The sequence below is a fragment of the Sarcophilus harrisii genome, chromosome 3 (assembly GCF_902635505.1).
Source record: "Sarcophilus harrisii chromosome 3, mSarHar1.11, whole genome shotgun sequence".
In the NCBI taxonomy this organism is placed as follows: Eukaryota; Metazoa; Chordata; class Mammalia; order Dasyuromorphia; family Dasyuridae; genus Sarcophilus; species Sarcophilus harrisii.
The window spans coordinates 143,980,259-143,998,693 of record NC_045428.1 but is presented as its reverse complement, the minus strand read 5'-3'; the positions used below and the strand labels follow the sequence as shown (position 1 = coordinate 143,998,693).

At 33.5% G+C, this 18,435-nt stretch overlaps 2 protein-coding genes across 5 annotated transcripts in view; one reads left to right on the top strand and one right to left on the bottom strand.

The window, feature by feature from the left end:
- Nucleotides 1-6,484, top strand: part of UGGT2 (UDP-glucose glycoprotein glucosyltransferase 2) — a 191,672-nt gene extending 185,188 nt beyond the window's left edge. For all 4 annotated transcript variants that reach the window (XM_031958563.1, XM_031958562.1, XM_031958564.1 and 1 more), the window contains one exon: nucleotides 5,728-6,484. In XM_031958563.1, coding sequence (XP_031814423.1) covers nucleotides 5,728-5,750 — 23 coding nt within the window. In that variant the 3' untranslated portion in view covers nucleotides 5,751-6,484. The remainder of the gene's footprint in view (nucleotides 1-5,727) is intronic.
- A 7,592-nt stretch (nucleotides 6,485-14,076) lies between these two features.
- DNAJC3 (DnaJ heat shock protein family (Hsp40) member C3) overlaps nucleotides 14,077-18,435 on the bottom strand; it is an 81,614-nt gene continuing 77,255 nt past the window's right edge. Inside the window, exon 12 of the mRNA XM_003765783.4 lies at nucleotides 14,077-18,259. Coding sequence (XP_003765831.1) covers nucleotides 18,102-18,259 — 158 coding nt within the window. The 3' untranslated portion in view covers nucleotides 14,077-18,101. The remainder of the gene's footprint in view (nucleotides 18,260-18,435) is intronic.

The following is an 18,435-nucleotide window of genomic DNA, read 5'->3' as shown; positions in this document are numbered from 1 at the left end:
CTTAAGTATATCCTTATCAGAGATGTACAATTGCAGAGACCAAACATTATGGAAAATATTGCCCCTGGGAGAGTATTCATTCTGTCACATCCAGCATACACAGTTGATGGCCTGCTTCCAGAGGCATTTAGCAGCATGGAAATTGGGCTGGAGAAGGTGGAAAGTGGGAAAAATCCAGGGTTGTGATTTGGAAAACTGAGCAACAGTAGTGCAAGGGAGCAAGGGACTACAAAGTAGAGTATGGTGTAAAATCGAACTTTTCCGAGAGCCTTGCAACAGACCGGGCCTCAAGCCATTTCCCTCCCTGTCTCTTTACTATAGATCCTTCCTACTAAGTCCTTTAAAAGACTTATGATCTTTCTGCTCCAGAGCCTTTTGAAGGGCTCCCAAGGCCATGCCCAAACCAGCCCCATCTCCATCTGCCACCTTGACCTCCTGACTAAATTCACCTGGGTCCATTTCTTCTCCATGGAGGAACACCAGATGGATTTGAGGACTGCTGGACTCTCTCAAATACCCTAACCATTCAGTTCCTCAACCTACTCAGCTCTCATAAGCTACTCTTCAATCCCACCTCAATCAGATTCACTGCCCTCCTTGAATCCCCAGCCCCCTTATGGTATCACCAATTACACCTTGCCGAGACTGAGAGTTTTGAATGATTCCTACCGTTGGTTCCCTTCATGCCTACAGCCCTTGTGCTGTTGAATGAAGGTCCAGAAAATCATGCAACCATTCTGACTTAGTCCACTATAAATTTATATTACATCTGGGTCTTCACTACCGCTGAGAAATCCTAACGGTCCCTTATCAGCTCACTATCCTACTCTCTCACAGAGGCTCTTCCAAATTTTTTTAACCCCTCTTCAAACCTCCTATGACTCTTCCCCCATCACTATCTCAGCCAAGAACATGGCTTCATATTTAAAAAAAAAAAAAAAAAAAAAAAAAGCTGTTTTTCGTGAGCTCTTTCTTCTTCCCTCTTCCTCATTTTCTCTTTCATTTGCCTTCTGCCACTTTTTCCTCCTTCAATTCTGTTTTATATGATGAAGTAGTTTTACTCCTTACTAGGGTTAACTCCTTTACTTATTCAAGTGGCCCCATTCCATCCCAGCTGCTCCAACACATCCTATCCTCCTTCCTCTTTCACATATTTTCAGTGTTTTTTCAAATTCAAATTTGGATGCAATTCAAATTCAAATTTGGATGCAATTCAAATTCAAATTCAGTGTAATTTTCAAATTAAAGAAGGATTGTGGAAGTACAAAAATTAAAAATTAATATTTATACTTCCACAGTCCTTATTCTTTAATTTTTAAACTATTTTCAACATTCATTTCTTTTAAATTTTAAATTCAAAATTCTCTCCCTCTCACCCCTTCCCAACTCCTTAAAAAGGCAAGCAGTATAATCAGTTGTACACATGAAGTCATATAAAACATATTAGTCATGTTGCAAAAAAAATTGAAATAAAAAGCAAAAAACATGAAGTGAAAAAAAAGTTAATCTGAACTCAAAAGTTCATTAGTTCTCTCTCTGGAGGTGGATAGCACCTTTTATCATGGTTCCTTGATTAGAATAGTTCCATCTTTCACAGTTGATCATCCTTACAAAATTGTTGGCACTATGTAGAATGTTATCTTGGTTCTGCTCATTTTATTGCATTATAATGTTCATAGAAATCTTTCCAGGTTTTTCTGAAACTATCCTCATCCTATTTTTAAAAATTGGAATTGGAATTAATTGATCTTTAAATATTTGATGGAATATGTTTGTAAATCCATCTGGTGCTAGGGTGGGGAAGGTATTCTTGGAGAGCTCATTGATAGCTTGTTAAATTTATTTTTCTAAGATAGGTTTCTGTTTCCCCTTCAGTTAGTATAAGCAATTTCTGTTTTTGTAAATATTCATCCTTTTCATTTAGGTTTCCAGTTATACTGACAAATAATTGTGCAAAATAATCCCTAAAAATCACTTTATTTTATCCTCATTGGTGGTGCATTCACCATTTTTCATTTTTAATACTAGTAATTTGGTTTTCTTCTCTCTTTTTTAAATCAAATTAAGTAATAGCTACTTTTTAAATAAAAATCATCCCAGTTTTATTTATTACTTCAATATTTGTTTTTTTACTTTGTTTTCATTTTTCCTTTGATTTTCTGGATTTCCATTTTAGTGTTTAATTAGGATTTTTATATTTGTTCTTTTCTAGTTTTATTTTGTTTTTTAGTTGCATGCCCAATTAACTGGTCAGCTCTTTTATTGATGTACACATTCTGAGTAATAAATTTTCCCATTACTTATATCCTACAAATTTTGCAATGTTCTCTCATCTCTCGTTAAATGCTATTATTTAATGTTTCTATTATTTGTTCTTTGACTCATTGATTTTTTAGAATTAAATCTAGCTTCTAATTAATTTTTAATCTGTTTCCGTGGTCTTTTATTAAATATTTTATTGCATGATGGTGCAAATATTTCTTTTCCACATTCGGTTGTGAGGCTTTTATTCTTCAACACATAGTCATTTTCTCTGAAGGTAATATGTATAGCTGAGGAAAAAAGTATATCATTTTCATTCCCATTCAGTTTTCTCCAGAGGAATATCTTATCTAACTTTTCTAGAATTCTATTTATCTTCTTGACTTTTTTTATTTCATGATTAGATTTATCCAGCTATGAGAGGGTAAAGTTCAAATCTCCCATAAGTATCATTTTACTGTCCTCCAGGAATTCATTTAATTTTTCCTTTATGAATCTGGATGCTATGCCACCTGGTACATATTTAATATTTATATTTCATCATACAAGGTGGACTTTTAGCAAGATACAGTGTTCCTATTTATTCTAATTCTATTTTTGCTTTGTCTGAGATCATGATTTCTATCCTTGTCCTTCATCCGAAACATTATAGATTCTGCTCCAATCCCTTATTTTAACTACTTTTGTGAATCTTCAAGTGTTTCTTGTAAAACACATATTGTTGTATTCTGATTTCTAATCCATTCTGTTAGCTGCTTCCATTTTATGGGTGAATTTTGATTGCATTTCCCTCTCATCCTATTTTCTTCGGTGTATTCTTTAAACATTTTTTATCCTGTCCCTCCTCAAAAATTTGTTTTGCTTCTGACCACTGCCTTCTTTTAACCCTCCCTCCTTTTCATCATCCCCTAGAATTTTTTCTTATTCCCTTACCCTCCAACTTCCCTGATGGGTAAGATAGATTTCTGTACAGTTGAATATATATATACATACATTCACACACACCCCTCTTTGAACCAACGCAAATAAGTGATGTATACAGTCTCCTCTTTGAACCAACGTGAATGAGAGTGAAGTTTAAGTATTGTCCATGCCCTTCTCCACTATAAAACTCTTCTTTAAGTGCCTCTTCTATATGAAATCATTTCCCTCATTCCTCCTCTTCTTTTTCCCTCCTCTCAGTGCATCCCTCTTTTTCACTTAATACATTTTTTTAAATCATCCCAACATAATTAACTCATTTCCATGCCTTCTCTGTAGAGACCTAACTGTCCTAATAATGATAAAGTTAAGAATTATGTGTATCATCTTCCCATAAATAATTTAATCTTATTTTTCATATTTATGCATTTTTATGCTTCTCTTGGTTTATTTTTGAAAGTCAAATTTTTCTATTCAGCTGTAATTGTTTTATTAGAAATATCTGACAGTCCTATATTTCACTAAATGTCCATTTTTCCCCCCTGAAGGATTATACTGTTTTCCCTGGTAGGTTATCTTGATTGTAATTGTAGCTCTTTTACTTTCAGAAACATTATATTCCAAAACCTTCATTTATGTCTTGATTTTCTATCCTTAATTTTCTAGAGGCAATCTGGGATCTGTGAATTCTTTTTTTTTTTTTTTTTTTTTTTTTTACTGAGGCAATTGGGGTTAAGTGACTTGCCCAGGGTCACACAGCTAGGAAGTGTTGAGACCAGATTTGAACTCAGGTCCTCCCAACTTCAAGGCTGGATCCATTGTGCCACCTAGCTGCCCCAATTTGTGAATTCTTTTGATTGGGATTTCATTTTCTACATCAGAAGTTCTGGGAAGTTCTCGTCTATCATTTCCTTCTTTATGATGTTGAGTTTTTTATCCTGTTATGTTCTTCTGGGAGATTTCTGATCCTTAGGTTGTTTCTATACATCCTGTCTTCAAGATTTTTATGTTTTGCTTCCATAATGAATATATTTTCTTTTTAGTTTTCTTCTCTTCAAGGTTGTTCTTTACTTCTATGTATTTGTACTGCCAATCCATCATTCTCATTTCTTTGATGATGCTTGCCATTACAGATTCCAAGTTTTTCTGTGTTGCACATTATTTTGCTATTCACAATTCTGCTCTCATAATTCTCATTTCTCTCTTACATGACTGTAGGATGGCAGGTTTTGTTTTCAGATTATCAAATTTCTCGGGTCGTCTGTATTAACAAGTTTTGGAATCATTTTCCTTTATAGTATTTATTCAAAACCTCCTGAATTCATTTACTAGATTGGGACGCCACATTTCTATTTCTTACTGTTTGTCCTATTAATTTATTCATCATGTTCAAGGTTTTTTCCATTTCCTCCTTTTTTGTTGTCACTCACTCTTCTTGACTCCCTCCCCTCTTAATTGTGGTTTCTTTGTGGGACAGAGCTCAAAGCCATCTCAAAGTCCTTCCACATGGGGCAGTGGTTTACCAGCTTAGTTCTCTACCTCAACTGAGCTATGTATGCTCTATTCCTCAGGTTTCATGGAGGGCTACAGCTTTCCACATGCATTTCATAGCTTTGCAATGCTATTATGTCCAGTTTGCAAACCCATGCACCAAATACACTCTCCATTTCCTTCTTGACTCCTTGGTAAAACAGACTACAGACTAGGTCCACATTATGCTATATAGCCTTTATATTTCTTTTCTGGTTATCAATTATGCCCTGCAACCTAAAATTACTATCACTGGGAAAGTTTCAAGTAAAGAAAATAGCAAAATCATGCTGATGGGTCCACTATAAATTTGCTACATACTCTCAAGCCCTCATTGCAAAAGAGGCAGTCTTTTTATAATTACCCAATCGAATCACTCTGCTCACCACAATGGCTATTTCAAACCTTTTCATCCACAAAGACATCTACTTCTCATTGTCTCAACTAAGGATTTCTATTCATACTTCTCTGAAAAAACTGAAGCCATTTAAAGAGAGCCCCCTCTTTCCTCCTTCACATCATGTGTTACTTAGATGTCTCCATACATTACCTCCTTTCCTACCTGTCACTCATGAATAAGTGGCCCTTCTTGCCAAGGCAAATCTCTCTAAATGCACCCTTAATCTCATCTCATCCTATCTTTTCCAGAAGAATGCCCCATCATCCTCATAGTTGTTCCCTCTGCTAACTGCTAACATTATTTCATCCTTCCTTTCATGGCTAAACCCTTTGAGAAAATCCTTTAGACTTAATATCTCCACTTCTCTTGACTTCTGCACCTTAGGTGACCTTGAGCAAGTCACTTCCAAGTCTGTTTTGTCACCTGTAAAATGAAAGGATTGAATTAAAAGGGCTTAAGTAATTTCTTCCATGACAGATTTTCCAGTGAATCAAACTGTATTAAAAGGAAAGCAAATCTTTTGTTTCCAGTCTTTTTACCACCTTCAATGCTCAGGGATTATTTCATCAGTAAAGCCACAAATACGAAAATAAATTCTCCTTTCTCTTTTGCAGTTTTCACTCGAGATGAACTCTAGCACCTGTGAAAGGAGCCATGATATTGAAAAACGAATTTGCCATAATATGGAATAAAGAATGACAACACTGCAGAGGCTGTGCTTCGAATCTTTTACTGGAGTTCAGTTAAACATTCTTCAATTTTAAAAAATGATTATTTAAAACTCACATGTAACATATTAAGTAAACAATTTCTTTTAAAAAGAGGCAAACCATTTTCTATTTAATTTTTAAAGCTAGCTTTTCCTTTCATCTTGGTTTCCTGCCAAGTTTCAGCAGTTTTACTGGATTGTAAATGTGTGTCTGATTGGAAATAAAACTGGTTCTCCAAATTGGCTATTTCTGATAGCATTCACACAAAAGGTTGTGCATATTTGAACTATGTAATCCAGATTTGTTCATGAACAAAATGTAATTGATATTGGAGAAACATATTTCTGTATTTTTTCTTTTTACCTGCTACTAATAGAAATAGAACTTATTAGTAACTTTGGTTAACCATTCAAAAAAATTACCATTTGAAAAAATGAATCTCATTTTTTATTTTAATAATTATTTTACAATGTAAGTAATGTTGCTTTGTAATCAGCTATTTTGGAATGTTTAGTCATGTGATCTGTAATCAATTATTTTGAGTAAATGGAATTATTATGATGTTATTTTTAAGTAACATTTCCTTTCTGATGTGTATTTATAAAGTGGCACTCATGGGCAGGAAAAATGAATCTTATTTATTGTTCATGGAAAAAAAAAAGGTTAAACCAGTATGGTAAACTATTATTACAAAAAAAGATAATTTAAAATAAATATGACCTAAATTAAGAACATAAAAATGAATAGCTTGTTGCCTTATTTTTCATTTTTAAATGAATTAATAGAAAATAAAATATTATTCAAAGATAAAATAGGTTAATAAGGTTGTTAAATGCTCACTGATCACATCAGAAATAATAAGTGCTTACTACATGGCAGCATTTTATAATTCAAACTTTCCTAATACATTGCAAATTACATATTAAAACATATCTGTCAGGATTAGTTTGACAATATATATATATATATATATACTTCTAAAGGAACAATAATTTGGATGGCTTCCTCAGAGATGAAGATAATTTGAATGAATTGGTTTTCCTCATAAATTAAACTTATTCACTGAACTTACATTTAGGGAAACATTTGATAAAGTCCTATGCTAAATATCAACAAAGACTAAATTTTATTAACAATTTTTGTGGGAAATAAATTCAAAATATCTTCCCTACATATGTAGGCAAGATGTTTTTCTTTCTTTTTACAAGAATATAATTTCTCTTTAAAAATTTTCATATTAGACTTCCTTTAAATAATAAATCAGCGTGAGCAATTTTGCAGAGTAACATAATTTTAATATATGGCATTCCTATAAAGCTAACTTATGCCTTTAACATGAAATCTCAATAGTTTTTGTAAAATAGTAATTCATACAATAACTTGTTTTGCAAACTAGACAGCTTGCTAAATTAGTACATAGCCAATTGTTTTGCATTCCTGAAAAACAGATAATTTATGGATTATTTTCATATTATTGTTGAACACTGCAGTATGCTCAAAGCCAAAAACTACCTTCTCACATGTAAGTGACTTAAGCCTTGCCTTTGAGAGGACTAGAATCAAAAACAAAACCAACAGTAGTTCCAATTACATGAGTTCCAGGTAACACCATGTTTCTCCCTGCTAATTTCAGAATATAATTTTTGAAAGGCTTATTGGTTAGTGGAGGGTTATATCTAAAAATGAGCATAAGATAAAAATGGAATACACTAATAGGAAAACTGCAATGTTGTAAACTCCTAGATAAAGTATAGGTGAAATAATCTGCTCTCTTGCCATAATTTGTTTTTAGCAGAAAAAGTGTTGTCATTTATTCCTGGAGTTTCTTCAGAGATGGAAGAAATATTAGCATTCCCATGCTCTTAAAACTTTTTGTTCCAAAGTCCTACAAATGAACTTTTGATCAGATCACGGGCCCTATGTATCTGCCTCTTTACTCCTTTGACCCTCTGTTCCTATTTTTCTTGTTTCTTTATCCAAGATGTTATCTAACCTGATAGTGAAAATCCTTTAGATAAGAAATTTCTCCTACCTCTTAGGATAGATGAAGTATTTTATCCTTCTTCAAACAGAGAAGTGATGGACTCAATATGCATGCAGAATGAAACATTTGTATCCATGGCCAATATGGGAAAATTTTTTGCTTGACTATATTTATTAAAAGGATTTTTTTTTTTTGGGTGGGGGGTGGATGGAGAGGTGAGAAAGATATAGGAAAGCTAGAAAATAAATGCAATGAAGCTAGTTAGCTTCTTGTGCATACCTTCTCAAATGTTTGTTTCTTTTCCCCTTAAAGGCTTAAGCAGTTATAATCAAGGATAAAATTCCCTTTATCTAAATTCACAAACCATCTCAGGTTTCATCTGGAAATTCTGGACCTGGTTTAATTTAACTTAGATTCAACACATTAGAGAAAATAAATATTGGGTTCCTAAGGCTTCAAATCAAACCAGTAATTATCAGGCCCAAGGTCTTTTTAAAATTAGGGACTTGGGAGGACCAACCACTTGAAGATTCTAATTATGTGATACCAAAGGTTTAGATAAAACTGCCTGCAAAATCTGATGAGCACATTAAGGGCATAAAGAGAATCCATTTTTATCCTGAAACTTCTAAACTCTTTAAGAACAGGAATAATGAACTGTCCCAAACACAACCTGGCTCAGCACTCCATACATATATAAATATATGTGATAATAATTCCACTACCATAGAGAAAAATGTAATGATTTTAGTTCAGGTTTAAAGCCTTAAACCTCTATCTATTCAGAGAAATGATAAATTCAACAGAAGGAAAAAAAGGGCACCAATCCCGTGCAGGGAACCAGGCCAGTTGCTATTGATATAAAAGTCAAAAACAAGATAGTTCCAGAAGCACATAAATATAATCTAAGGATGACACTTTCATCTGAAGGATATCAGAAAACGGCTCCATGAAGGTAGTCCTAGTGCTGAGACTTGAAGCTACTGCTTCTAAATGACGAAAAGAAGCAGAATATTGATTTGGGAGAACGTATCAATCAGTCAGTTGGTGTGGAACATTGGGAGTTTCAGTGCTGTAAATCTGAAGTCAGAGTAAATATAATTCAAAATCCTTTCCCTGCAGCAAGTCCTCAGGTACTTAATCTCAAGAGTTCTTGATCATAAAGAAAAATGTAAACTCCATATTGCACATTATAGTCCCAAAGCCTTTGTCTTTTGAGAATACATTACCTGAGGGTGGAGCCAAAATGGCACAATGATGGGAGCAATGTGGTATACTCCCTGTCTCACAGACTCCTCTTAAGAGATCTAGAAAATGCAGACAAAAAGTCGATTGGGAAATCCAGTATAAGTTACCATTTATTCAGCCTAGCTGGAAACAGAGAGGAAGGTCTGCCATGTATAGCCAGCTATCTGCCATGTATACCATGAGCCTGCCAGTTACTCCAATACCCAGGAAGAGGATCCACACCAGGGCAAGAGCTCCAAACTGGAACACTCTGTGTTCACATTATGTATAATTCGGCAGCTTTTCACCCAATACCCACTTACAGATCACAGATTCAAGTGGAGCAAGAAGGGGAGCTGTAAAACAGGACAGCATTCCCAACAGAGAGGCCCTGGGCAAGGTACTGAGTAAGATCAAAAGTTAGCTGCAGAAACTTGCTTCAAACTCCACTTCAGAGCAAGGTCTTATTTCTAGCATCTCTCCCAGCTGGCAGGGGAAAGGCATGAATCCTAAACCAAAGAAGAACCTTACAACTGACTGTTAAGAGCTGAGTCCAACAGCAGTCTACTCTTACAGAGACTCAAAAAACCAGGTCAGGAACTCAAGAGGTCAGACAGCGGGGATTGTAATAAGGATGGAAGTGAAAAAACAGGTGGAGAGGTGTTCTGGATCAGACCAGTTAGGAAGTGCTAAAAGCTTTCAAGTTTCCAGTATGTTCCTAAGTTACTGAAATAACATCTCAATACCTCAAGAAAGGAACAACAGAACTAGGCCAGACCCTTCCCTCTAGATGTTCAGCAGTCCTTGGCGCCAATCTAGTTCAAAGTCAGGAATTAACTAGGAAAAATAGGCAAAAAAAGGACCATTACCACCCCCACTACTCCCAAAATGGGCTGTTATGGGGGCGGCAATGCTCAAGACACATACAGAGGAAATGAATCCAAAATATCTACAAGAAATGCCTTAGGAAAAAAAAAAACCACTACTTGGATATCAACAGGTAAAATTTCATATGAGATGGAGCAAGTTTTAAAATGTTTTTATAACTACTGCTCAAGATTTTGACAAAGATCAAGTGCCAAAATGTTTATATAAATGAGAAAGTAGATCTTGACCAAAAAGACAATACATAACCATTTAAAATGAGATGACTGGACAGTTTTGGCCTAGAAGATTCACAAATCATACAAGGTATTTCATTTGTGATTAGATTAAAAATATTGCCCATCAGAAAAGGCTAACTTTATGTTCCCACATTTAAATTCAAAATGTTCTTCACTTTAGAATGAAAGAAACTGAAGTCCAAAGAAACCTAATGGCTTTTCCACGAATATCAAAGTCCAAGGATATTGCAGGTTATGTCCCAATGAGACTTTGTGGCTAAATTCCTGCCAAAGTTTGAAAAAAGAAAAAAAAAAAGAAAAAAAAGCTAGCTAGAAGGAATTCACATAGGTTTAGTAGCAATTTTTTTTTTTTTTTTAAACACTGGAGGACCTCAACATAACCATAGAAGAATCAACAGATTTACTGAACATCCGACCAAAAGGAAGGACAGGGCCTCTGAAACTAAATGGGCTCCAGGAAACATGACTCAAAGGGAAAAGGAGACATTTTAAGACAGGCAACACTATATCCAAACTTAAGACATGGTAGGGAGTTCTAAGGATGTAATTTAGAAATGGCATGTCTCCCTATATTTCATTTCTAATATAATGTAGCTATGGACAGAAATGTTTTAAGCCAGTTTATTAAAATGTTTTATTTTTAATCATCTTATTTGTTGGTATCTTTACCTTACCTCTGCCTGAGAAATCTTAAAGCCCACTTTTCAGTAAAGCAGAGAAAATTGAGTTAAGAAAAATCAAGATTCAATATATATGAAATGTCTAGTTCTAAAAGGCATATGATTTGGAAATTAAGAACTAGTTCCCATCAAATTAATAGCAAATGATCATGACAGCAAATAATTGTAGTTGATTAAAAGAAGACTAAATAAACCATTTTTACTATAAATGTCTTATACTGGAGGACTCATTCCCCCATAGAATTCAACAATCAACATATAATTAGGAAAATTAACAAAATAACAATATGACAATGTTAATATGTAGTTTTCCAAGTCAATATTTAGAGTGATCTTTATGTGCAGTTTAGTGGCCCTGCTTCTATTTAACATCAAGTAAATTATTGTCAATAATAACTGATACCAAAGAGAAGAAAAAATTGAATGTTTTAAATGTTTAAGCAAACAATTTTTTAAGAAACCGGTTCAACTTTTGGATCAAACAAAAATATACTCTGAAGCAGCTTAAAAGGAAAGCTAAAAAAATTGTGACAGCAACCCTATATGGAAAAGAATAGCATTTGTTTAAGTACTTACTATGTGCTAAGCACTATTTAGATATCTCAGCTGTTCTACAAAAGTTTTTTTTTTTAATAAAACACAAACACTAAAAATATTCAGAAGGTTCCAGAAAAATTATTCCTTCTTGTTCACATCAAATTAGGAATTTGGGATAATCCATGTTATGGATGTTTTCACAAACTCCAGATATATGTAAAAAATCTGTTAGGAAAAATTCTGCTTGAAAAAGGCCAATATTTTCTACTAGGACTTATATTGTAGAAAACCTAATAGATATTATTCCAAAGTGGCCTATTGGTCTATATGGTCAAGTGGTCTATATATTTACATCGCTTCCTCAAAGTTCTCCACATTACATAATATAAAACATTTGCACGATAATAATCTTGGTTATGACTTGACATTCCTCAGTTTTCCATTTGCTGTTTGAAATAGCATTTCCCTAGTCATAAGACCTGCCTAGAAGCACTGATAAAATATGAACAGCTCAGAGAGGAATGAAACAAAAAGAACACTTTTTTAATACTAAAGCAAAAAATAAATGTTTTTTTGTTTTTTGTTTTTTTGGTGCACAAAACCACCATCATGGGATTAGAAAAACTGGAAGTTGTTTTTATTACTTTAAAGGGCTTTTTAAATGAATTGTTAACAAAAGCACATTTCAAAGAACACAAATACAAGACTGTATATATAAAGTGAGTACACTGACATCCTAGGAAGAAGCATATTGTACAATGTCCAAATTAGAAATGAAATGTTTGGGAAGTATTGATGACTTCAAAGGGGCCTTTCATAATCAAGAATTTCTCCCACTGAGGAAATCATACAAAGTTCATTTAAAAGAACCATTTCCAAGGTTCTCTAATGAGAAGTCCACAACTATTATAAGCATGCAGAGGAGAGTTTTTCCTGTTTCCAGTTCACAGTTCTGCCTCACTTAAATCCAATTCATGCACATGTCAAGATGTAACCCTTGTAAAATTATTGGACCTTTTCAAGGATGAAGGATGAACAACAATTAATATTTGCTTATGAGATCTAGTGAAAAAAGCTCTGGAATTGGAATCCAAGGACCTATGTTGGTCCAAATCGCAGCTCAGCAGTTTATTGGATGTTTACCCTTGACCTTGGGCAAGTAAGAACTGACACTACGAGCCTTAGTTTCCCAATAAATAAAATGGAGGAATGGAGCAGATCATTTCTCAATTACCCTTTAGCTCTATGTCCTATCATCAGGAAGAACAGGGCTGTCACCCAAACCAGGCAAGTCTGTTGTGGTCCATGTGGGTGGTAGCATGACTGGAGTTATTTACTTAGCAATAACAAAAACCTCTCCTTTTTAATTTCCTTGTTTATTAAACTGATTCACATAGGGAACTCATGTGATTAACCCCCCAAGAGAGTAGGAATTCTTACATAAACTCAACAAGTTCTCTTAAGTACCTGTGAATGGAGGAGGGTGGGGAGCACAGATAGAATTCTAATAAAGAAAAAAAACAAACTCACTTGACATTGTATTTTTGCTTAACCTATAACTTTCTAGTATAGTTTTGGCTAATTTTGGTTAAGGCAAATCAAAAGGTTTGTTTAGTTTAGTAAAAGAACCTGGTGTAAGACTTACTTGTGAAATTAAGACAATGCTAATCAATTTTGAATGGCTAGAATTCTGAATAGCCCATTTCCTATCTCTCTCCTTTTCAACTCCAGTTAAAAGAATCCTATTGAAACATCTGAATCATTTTTCCTTTTGTGATTTTTCTTCATTTTTTCCTGTCCCACCTTTATTTGACTACTAAGATCATCACAGATAGCATATATATATATATATATATATATATATATATAGGTTCTAATATAATATGCATCACTATAATCTGCAAAGACTATAATATTCTCAATAGACATAATTTTGGCTTTAATATTTTATAGTGATGGGCTATAACCAGGACTATAATCAGGACTACAAATATAACAAGGGAGGAAGTAGGCACTTGAGAGCAAATAAGATTCCAAATAGGAAGTCCCAGTACTATGATTCCTTACTCCAAAATCGGTGCTCTTTTCAATATATTACAATGCCTTCAGTTTGCTTATCCATAAAATGGGAATTGACAATTTACTATGAAGGCTCCTCAAATATCATGGTAATGTTGCATTCAATATAAAAGCAGTGCTATCATTAATATGGAGCACCTTTATAGTACTTAAGACTTCAAGTTTTAATTTAATTCATTTCTTTTTTTTTGGTTAATTTTTCCTTGTAGGATAAAATTTCAGCTTTTAGATTTTAATATAAATATGCTAACTTGAAGATTATTTCTTTTAAGAGCTACAAACAATGCCATTTAAATGTTTCAGATCTTAAAACATCTACATTAAGAACCAAATTGTAAAGTCCATATGTGACAACCTTTTGACTGGGAGCTCCTGAAATGGACTGAATACTTTTTGTGAGATTATTTACACAATACTATCCAGCTCCTTGTTCGCTTGGAGGCAGGGGAGGTGTTACTGTGATTTCATTTTTCCTTTACACTTATTTATGGCAAGCTTCCTTTTCTCAAAATACCAATGTGAAGTGAATTCAAATCTAGAAAATGAATTATAGCGTTCTCTTATGTTCTCATGACCACAACTATTTTTATAGCAATCATAAAAGGAAAAAAAAATGCACATATCACCATAAATATCTTTATTAAATGTGAAAATACACTGGCATAAAAATAGTACCCACATTGGTAGACATGTCTGAGACCCAGTTCATTACGTTTTAGGTTCCTTTCCTTTTTTTATATAAAACATTCAAAAATTTAAGATGCTTATATTAAATTAGTCATCTCGCTCAAATAGCTGAACTATAGCTTTAGGGTAGGAGTAGTATCTAACTTACAGTAAGAAAGATGACCAGTTTTTAACCTCTGCCAATCTTTCTCAACCTGCAGAGGTTGACAAATATAGATAAACAAAGGCAACAAAATTTTGTTACTCCAGAGCCACGCAGTGGCTAATTTATCTTAAATCAGACAGCAAGCAAGAGATCTCTGCAACAAGACTGAGTTACCCTACCTACTATCATCCTGTTTAAAATGTAGTAAATTTCTTGCCACTAACAAGTAGTGATTAACAGGAATGATCTGTGATTTAGAGTAAAATTGTATTAGTCCTTGAAGAATTACAATTGCCTTCCTCCTTCCTTTCTGAATGTTGAAAAGGAAACTAAAGTCAATAAGGCTCTACAGATTTATTTTACAACTATTCTTTTGACATATTGGTCAAATCTTTTTGCAAGGCAAAGTAAATAAATGGTGTACTATCACAATAAGGCAAAAACTTGACCAATTAATTCTCTGGGTGAAAATTGTCACTTCTCACCATAAATAATAAAACAACACCACTGTGTATGTATTATGATTCTAAGAAGTATCTTTATCTTTTTTTTTTTTTTTTTTTTTTAGGAGTGGGGCAATATTTTTTCTTTCAAGTGATGTGGGCAGTTTTAGATTCCATTGTCAGAGACCAAAAGTTTCCCAAATGCTTTCATACTGACATCAAAAAGCTAGATTAATACTGATCTGATATAGAAAACTGTCATTTTTAAAAGTCAAACTGATAATTGGCTAATTTGTATTATATAATTCACTCAGCAGAGGCTGCTCAAATTGCTTAGTTTTCATTTATTCATGGTAAAAAGCACAAACTTCTGTACATACTTTCAGACTTCTCCATGAGTTTTAAACCTTCCTTAAGATCATTTTTGCATTATGTACAGAGTAGTGTATTTAATACTTTTTTGCCATGGGTAATTCCCATTAGGCCAGTTTTACTACAATGGAATAACCAGTGACTTTTTAAAGGGAATTCACTAATGAAAAATGGGTAATTTCAGAAGAGAACACAATAGAGTTAAGGATAATATATCCTTCCGTGTGACTTGATGCATATTTTTTACTGAAAGATCTACAGATGCTTTGTGCCTTGTGACCAAAAGCAGTATATTGGGGGGAAAGTGCACAAGAGCAGCAGTCACTAAAGAAAGATATCAAAATAAAATAAACTTTCACCATTTTAATTCTTCCCATTATACAGTGTGGCTTCCTACAGGTAGACAGACAAATTGTTGTTCTATCTCTTACTACACAAATGTTGCTATACCATTTTTTGCAAACATTATGGTCTTTCTAAACAGGAAGAACCTCCTTGCATTCAGTAGGCAAGAGTTAAGAGACATAGCTTTCCCACTATCTTCCTTAAGTTGCAAAAGAACCCAATAACAATCCAGACATCTCACTTCCTCTTTAATGGAATTGGCACTGCAATATATAGCTTTACTTTCTTTTGGATGAATTAAAGCAGTCAAGCACTTTTAATCTATAATTATGGTGCTTCTCAAGGAAAACAGGCTATCTATCGAGCATACTGCTCACCTCTTAGGAGAATGACTGACTTCAGACTATATAATCATAGTTATTCTGAGAGGTGAAAACTCAGGTATGAAGTCTGAAGTTGGATGCTAGATAAAAAACAAATACTCTAAAGAACAATCCAATCCATGACCATCACAAACACTCTTTTGATTCTCATATCGTGGTAATTTCGGTATTTTTTAAATGATAGGCTTGCGGGGCTTAATGAATTTCAATCTGGGATTTTGAAGATCCTTACTACTGCAGGGCTATCAGTTGTGTAGTACTCTTCTTGGTGTGATGCTAAGGAAAATTTGTGATTAAAAGATCAGATTCAAAAATAATTTCTGTAGGTAACAGAATTAGTTCCAGTTGTACAACTGCTTAATTGGGATTTTCCAAAGAGTTAAACAATACAGCTTAAATTATACATTTGCTATTATAGTGGACTGAACTTCAAGACATTATAAAACAAATGAAAACTGAAAATCAATGAAAAATTTTCTTTTCAATGCTTTACATTTATGGAGAGAAAATTAGACATCATAGTATTAGCTAACATTTTTTACAAAGTGTTTTCTCAACTCATCTACATGGTTATACCCAACATGTTTTAAAACAAAATCTTACTTCTATAGGCAAATTGATATTTATGAACAAAATTTTGTGCTTGGCTAATGCTGGCATCAGTATAGTCAAATTAATTACCTTCTCAATTGATTAGATCTCTTGATTCTCTAATAATTTTAAATAACATGTTACTAAAAGTATTCCCCCAAAACTCAGAGCTCTACAAAAACTTCATTGGGAGCAGTTAATAACTATTAACTAAATCTATTATCTTAAATTTTAAATGCAGCACTAACATTTCCTTAAAAGGTACAATGTCCTTGATTAGAGATCTATTCAAAAGAGATCAATTCCTATTTTTAACATGGAAAAAAACCCTCTAAATATTAAGCCTGAATAGCTATAACTATTCAGTAATTATCTCCTAGAAATAGAACATGTGACCCATCAGGAGATAAATATCACTGTTACAGAGAAATGATGGTGGAAACATGGGTAGAGTTCAGTAAGTTGAGGCACCTTTTTCTAGGGGGAAAAAAGACACAAAAAGATTGTGGAAGACTCTATAAAATCCCAGGAGCTTTGGTACCTTTAGTAAAGGTGAACATCTGATTTTGAACTCAGAATTAAGCAAAACAGGATCCTATGAACCACTGAAAGTCCACATTTTCAAGTCTAGCTCCAAGGGATAGGATGATTACGCTAACAGAGCCACCACAATAAAGGATATTGAAATACTGCATTTAAAGGCCTATATATCCTGGAAAAATAACTTTTAAGTTTCAAGACCAATTCTTGGTCTTGAAACCTCAAGACAGTAAGAATTCATTACTAACAATTTTCCCCCTACTTGTATAGAAACAACATTGCTTAAGAAATTTTCAACATTTGAAAATAACTTTTTACAAAAACAACATATCTTTTTAGTCTTAAATGAAAATGCTCCCGGGGTTTCAGGACAATTATGCAGTTCTGAGGAAATTTCATTCAGCTATTCAAAAAAAAAAAAAAAAAAAAAACAAAGGCAAATAAAATGTGCTTTCTAACCCCAATAAATAGTCCAAATCCACCTGCTATTTGGTAATAAGTTTTCTAAATGAGGGATTTTTCACTTCTTCACTTGTGACCATATATAAGAAATGTCATTAAATGATTATAGTATTAAGGAAGCTCAGATAGTAACAAAAAATTTGAAAATATTAGAAAGCAATAACTATTCTATTTGTTTAAAATCCCAGTCTAGCAGTCTATGCTTCAGAAAACCAAGTTACAGTTTAGAATTTGGTCTTATTAATCTTTCACTTTAAGAATACTGAAACATGACCCAGTCTTCTGAGAATGACAGCTTCTTTTTTGGCTTATGTATGCTTATAGATGCACCATATGTAGGTAGTGACATACCACACAAGGATCTGACAGGAGGAAGGATTTGCATTTACTCCAATGCAGAAAAATATAAAAAATATATTACTGCTTATACAAGAGAGTCTGCCCCAGACTTGGCTGCTCCATATGGGCACTGAACCACATACCATTATTCATTATCCCACCCCCAGTCAACAAGAGTTTAAAATGGACAGGAAAAGATTATTCCTATTAAACAATTCTTTGGTTATGGACAACAAAGATTTGAAATATTTCATTAGGGTCCTGAAACTGGAACAAGGTTTGTTTTCTAATTTTTAAAAAAGTTAGGAGGAGGAAAAGTAGCAGAAAAATTTTGTTGGTTTTAATTAAAGTGGAATTTAAATCGAAATGGTCCGCCTGAGCTGAAGGGATTAAAGCCTTGCCATGAATTCCAACTTCTATGGAAACTGTTGCCACCACCTCCTTGTTGGCTCTCTGCATCCAGGGGATCTTCTCCTTCATCAAACTTTTTTCTCATTTCTAGGAGGAAAAAGAAAAAAAAATCAAAAAATAAATTTATTTAATTATAAAATAGATTTTTATTGATTAAAGGTGGAGAAAATCACTTTTAAATGTTATAAGCAATTGTGCCTGACATTTATGATGTGTATTTCACATTCTATAAATAATAGTATTATAATGAGCAATGCATAATA